The 5,671-nt window shown below is 40.8% G+C and overlaps 1 protein-coding gene across 1 annotated transcript in view; it reads left to right on the top strand.

The window, feature by feature from the left end:
• The first annotated feature begins 1,594 nt into the window (after positions 1-1,594).
• Positions 1,595-5,671, top strand: part of LOC143041219 (uncharacterized) — a 4,578-nt gene continuing 501 nt past the window's right edge. The window contains exons 1-4 of the mRNA XM_076213062.1: positions 1,595-1,768; positions 1,885-2,129; positions 2,237-2,304; positions 2,510-2,867. Of these exons, the coding sequence (XP_076069177.1) occupies positions 1,595-1,768; positions 1,885-2,129; positions 2,237-2,304; positions 2,510-2,867 (845 nt within the window). The remainder of the gene's footprint in view (positions 1,769-1,884; positions 2,130-2,236; positions 2,305-2,509; positions 2,868-5,671) is intronic.

The raw sequence follows: 5,671 nt of genomic DNA, 5'->3' as shown, positions 1-5,671 counted from the left end.
TGGCACCAACGACGTCGTACGAGTTACCAGGGCGATGTCGCTATACAACAGCAAACTGCCTACTACAGAACTTGAACTCCTGATTTTTGCTCGAAGTTTACTGATGAAGCCTTTTCCATAGATGGTTATGACCTCAACACAGCAGACCATGTGGCAGGTATAATAATGGATTACATGGGACAAATATGTAAATAAACAAACAAATGAATTAATCAATAAACTAAAAACCGAAGCAGACAAGAACAACATTCCTTCGAGGTACCTTATCGCTTCATCCATTAACAGCCCTTCTGCGTTCATCCCCGTAATTTTTTCTCTTCCTCGCTCGACAGACATTCCTCCTGCATCCAATACCCCGTTCACCCCAGTCATCCAGCTTATTCTTGGTCTTCCTCTCAAGCTCACTCAGTCTGCTTCTGTTCTCCACATCTTTTTGCTCACCATTCCCCACTCATTCTTTTCATACGCAAAGACAATCTCAGTCTTTGTTCTACCTTACTCGAAAGCTCTTTTTATTCCCCCACTTTCCGACTAACCTACACATTCCTCACCCTATTCATCCCTCGTCAATCATTGTGAGTACCAAATAACCTACATCTATTAATTTCTTTTTAATCGTTTTAGCTTTTCACGTACGGAGCCTGACGACAACTGACCCTCTACACACACCCCTGGCCCGCGTCGGTTGAGCGTGGCCGATAGGAGAGACCGGCCACGCTCTACACCCAACTTCGCGCCCCCACCGCCATGATCCACGGCTTCGACCAGAAACTTCGCGTCGGTTGAACGTAAAAAATGCCTTTTTTAACACTTAAAAAAAAAAAAAAAGTGATAAAAACAAATATTTGTTTTCTAAGATTCTGTCTTAAATATCTCAGGAAAAACACATTGCAATTGTTTCTAGATTAGCAAATAAAACAGTATACCCCTCAAACATAGTTCTTTATGATTTTAGGTAATTTCCTATTTTCTGTGTGTCATGTTTTGATGTATTTAATTAATTTTACAATGAACATGTTGCATTTTTAACTCTAAAACACATGTGTGTTAATAATATGCCTTTGATGGTCATATATAAGTGTTTTCTGCCAATTTGGTGTAGTTTCTGGAGTTTTAATTCATAAGAGGTTTGGCACCACTGCGACTGAGATTTGGCATCATTGTAAGTTGTTCGTGTTTGTTATCAGTCCTGTACTCTGTTGCTGTGTGGGTAGTGTGAGTAAAATCTACAATGCCAGGTAGGAAGAAGACTCCAGTTGCCAAATTATTCAAAGATGTCCCAAGTGATGGGAAAGTGGCAAAAGTGAAATGCTTATTTTGCTCGACAGTACTGTCAAAAAACGGAAGTCGGATGGTGAACCATATAGTTCAGTGCAAGAAATGTGGTGAAAAAATCAAGAAGTATTTGACACAGGGTAAAGGCCAAAAAATAGTTCTTACTGATGCTGAAACTACTGAGGGAAGATCACAAGGCATAGACAGTGACTCAGACGGGGAATTGCTGTTGCTCTTGCATGATACAAGTGCAACAATTACAAGCACTCATACAATGCAAAGGACATTAGATGATTAATTTTTCACACGTCCACTTCCGATGGCTCTGCCCAGACCTGACACAGCCACAGGCACAGCAAGTGGACCTGGATCATCTGTCTCTGTCAGTTCTGGAATCACTCCAGTGACTTCCACTCCTGCCAAAGCCAAAAAGATAACACAGCAGAAGATTGTTTCATACACATATGTTGACAAAATGACAGAAACACAAACAGTAAGTATATACTATGTTATAATTATATATTCTATATATACCAATGTGTCTCCAATGTCAACATTCAGTAATCTGTCTATCAGTATCATGATTAATGGAAATCAAATGCATTACAGGAAGAAGCTCAGTTGCAGTTAGCCCGGGCTATCTATGCAAGTGGCTGTCCACTAAACTTGGTGGGTAATAAGTTGTGGGCAAAGTTCTTCAAGACTCTGAGGCCATCTTTCAAGATTCCGAGCCGGGACTCAATCTCAAACAATCTTCTTGAGAGGGTCTACCAGGAGTGTTCTGTAACTGTTAAGGAACTAGTAGCATCTGCTTCTAGTGTTGCAGTAATGTGTGATAGTTGGACTAATGTCAGGTAAGAACTGTAGGAATATGTAACATCATTATGTCACTTATTATTCCTAATAAATTGTTATAAATAATTATTGCCCTAATTAATCCTAAAATACTGGATAATTACAGGAATGAGGGGATCATAAACTTCATTGTGACAGTGCCAAGGCCCATATTTTGGAGCAGCATTGCAACAGGTTAGTTTCAGTTAAAATAGCAGTCAATTACAACTCAATTACAAAATTAACTTAGACAATAAAATAAAGTATTTCACATAAACCTCCTATCTTAAGAAGAGATTAATATTAATTAATAGTCAATTCTCTGTATTCCGGTTTTCATTAGTTTTGTACTTTTGGAATATGCTGCAATATCTAATTATAGCTTCTGTTTTATTATTAGGTGCAGAAAGCCACACTGGGCAGTACATAGCAGATCTCCTGAAGAAAGTAGTGGATGACATTGGGCCATTGAAAGTGTTGGGGGTCTGCACAGATAATGCCTCTAATATGAAAAAGGCTTGGGAACTGCTTCAGTTGGAGTATCCCCACATAAAACCATATGGTTGCATGGCTCACACTCTGCAGTTAATATTCACAGACCTAAAAAAGATCAAGTCTGCAGAAAATATCCAGTCTGACTGCATAAAAGTTTGCAAAGCAGTCAAACAGTCCCAAAAGCTCACTGCTCTACTCAAACAACATCAACAGCAGTCACCACAGGGGCAACAGCAGACACTAAAACTGCCTGTTAAAACAAGGTAAGAATTACACTGGTCAACAGCAATTTTTCATCAGGGATTTTATGTGGTGTTTAATATGTAGTTTTGTCCGCTGATTTCGAAAATGTAATCGGTTTCCTTCTATCAGGCACAATTTTTCTGATGAGATAAGAGAGGCATATAACGCCGATCAGGATCATCGCTACATGTAATCGTCTTATACAGGCAAGTTCTGATTGGTATTTCATAACCAATTGTGTACATTATGTAATTTCATGTTCATCGTTATGATTTTAGATAGCTGAGTTGAGCATTTTTCACAAAATATTTAAAAATATTTCGCTGATCATCTATTGAACCTTCAAAATTTTTCTTTTTGCTTCAGGTGTCCAGCCATCTTCATCATCATCATCATCATCATCATCACCATCACCATCACCATCACCATCACCATCACCATCATCATCACCATCACCAAGTTTACAAAAATCACTGAGGTAAAACTGAAGGAAGGCGTATTTGTAGGTCCGCAGATAAAGGAACTCCTGAAGGACAACAACTTCCTCACAACACTGGATGAGACTGAGCTTAAAGCCTGGGAATCTTTCAAATGGCTCTGTGAAAACTTCCTAGGCAACAAGAAATCTCCAGAGTTTAGAAATGGCGTGAAATGTCTTCTAGACTCCTATGCTGCAATGGGCTGTCGGATGTCACTGAAAGTACATTTTCTTGATTCACACCTGGACTTTTTTCCAGAAAACCTTGGGGCAGTATCTGATGAGCAAGGGGAACGCTTCCATCAAGATATTGCATCAATGGAACAACGGTATCAAGGATTTTGGAATGCAGGAATGTTAGCTGACTACTGCTGGATGTTATACAGGGATGACCCTCAGAAAAAACACCAAAGAAATTCCAAATCTCAAAAATTTTAAGTGGTAATCCTTTAGAGTACATTCTCACTTTGTTTTGTGCAAAACAGTTTTGATTTTGTACAATAAAATGCCATGGAAGTGTCATATCTTGTATTCAATATACCTTATAGATATGCTTTACATTCCCTGTACTTTAAAATAACAGGTATCTGTAACATTTAAATGTGACCTGATAGGGAAAAACGGACTTCAGATTCTTAATCAGCATAAAAAATTAACACAAAAAAGTTAGTTTGCAACTCTGATGATTAAAAAAAGTATATTACTCATTACTAAATATCACAACTTGCAAAACAGTATTTGAAATCTCATTCTTATACCAGTAAACTTGCTGTGAATTCTTTATTAATACATACATATACCAAGGCTTTTTCCCCCTTCCAAGGGAGGTAGCCAAAAAGGGAACGGCATAAAAACACTCCCACCCATTTCATCCCTAAATACACTCCACACCCCTCCCACCCTTCCTCTCATCTGAGCACCTCCTGGATGACGGGTCATCCCTGCACCCTGCCCACCGCCCTGGGTCAGAAGCAGTGTCGCAAGACACAGTACATCCACAGCGAGGCCGCTTCATTTAATCGGCGACCCCCCCTCTCCGTCCCCCTTTGCATATAAGGCGAGGACGGGGAGAAATCCCTTCGGGCTGCGTCAAAAATTTACTCACACATACTACCCCACCCCCCACTTCCCCGCCCATTCCTCCTCATGCAGTCACAACATCATCCATATACAACCATTCTCCACTCACCTCTGTCTTCCGTCCTCTCCCTTCCTTCCTCAACAGACATTCCCCTCTTCCCCAAAGCCCCCTTCACCCCATCCATCCACCTCATCCTAGGACGTCCCCTCATGTTCACTCCCTCCACATCTGCCTTCCATACCTCTTTTACTAGTCTTTCTTCACTCATTCTTTCCATGTGTCCAAACCATCCTAATATTCTTTCATCAACCCTATCTCCCAAATCCTTTTTCACCCCTGTTCTCCTCCTCACCTCCTCATTTCTCACTCTATCTAGCCTAGTAACCCCCACCATACTTCTCAGACACCTCATCTCAAACACATTCAAACTCCTTCTCTCTTCTTCTCTTATGTTCCACGTTTCTGCCCCATACAGTGCTGTTGGCACAATCACTCCTTCATACAGTCTCCTCTTCGCATCCATTCCCAAATGTCTATTCCTCATTACACTCTTTAAACCACCAAGGCATTTACTCGCTTCTCTCAATCTACATTCTACCTCCACCTTCACTCCACCTTTTCCTGCTACACTTGCACCCAAGTATCTAAAACTATCCACTTCCTCCAGTCGCTCTCCCTTAATGTTCACTTCCAGTCTACTGCCACATTCACCCCTTGTACATCTCATCACCTTACTTTTACCCACCTCCCACTTTTCTCCATTTTCTTTAACCATCTCCAATCCCTGACTCACTACCCTAGCATTCACCTCTCGCACCACCCCATCCATGTATAAGTTGAACAGCCAGGGCGACATAACGCATCCTTGACGAAGTCCCACCTTTACTTCAAACCACTCACTCTCTCCATTTCTAATCCTAACACATGCTCTACTACTCTCATAAAAACTCTTGACAGCTCCCAAAAGCTTTCCTCCTATCCCATAAATCTGCATAACCTCCCACAGTGCCTTTCTGTCTACCCTATCATAAGCCTTTTCCAGATCCATGAAAGCCCAAAAAACATCCTTTCCCTTTCCTATAGCTTTCTCATATATCTGTCTTACCACAAAGATCCGATCTACACAACCTCTACCCGTCCTAAATCCACACTGTTCCTCACCAATTACTCCCTCTGTTCCTCTCCTAATCCTCTCAATTAAGATCCTCCCATAAGCCTTCCCTACTACACTCAACAGGCTAATCCCTCTGAAATTACTATTAGTA

The sequence above is a fragment of the Oratosquilla oratoria genome, chromosome 30 (genome assembly GCF_046742065.1).
Source record: "Oratosquilla oratoria isolate Oo_2021 chromosome 30, ASM4674206v1, whole genome shotgun sequence".
Lineage (NCBI taxonomy): Eukaryota > Metazoa > Arthropoda > Malacostraca > Stomatopoda > Squillidae > Oratosquilla > Oratosquilla oratoria.
Note: the sequence above shows the minus strand (reverse complement) of the source record. Positions and strands in the feature narration are given on the sequence as shown.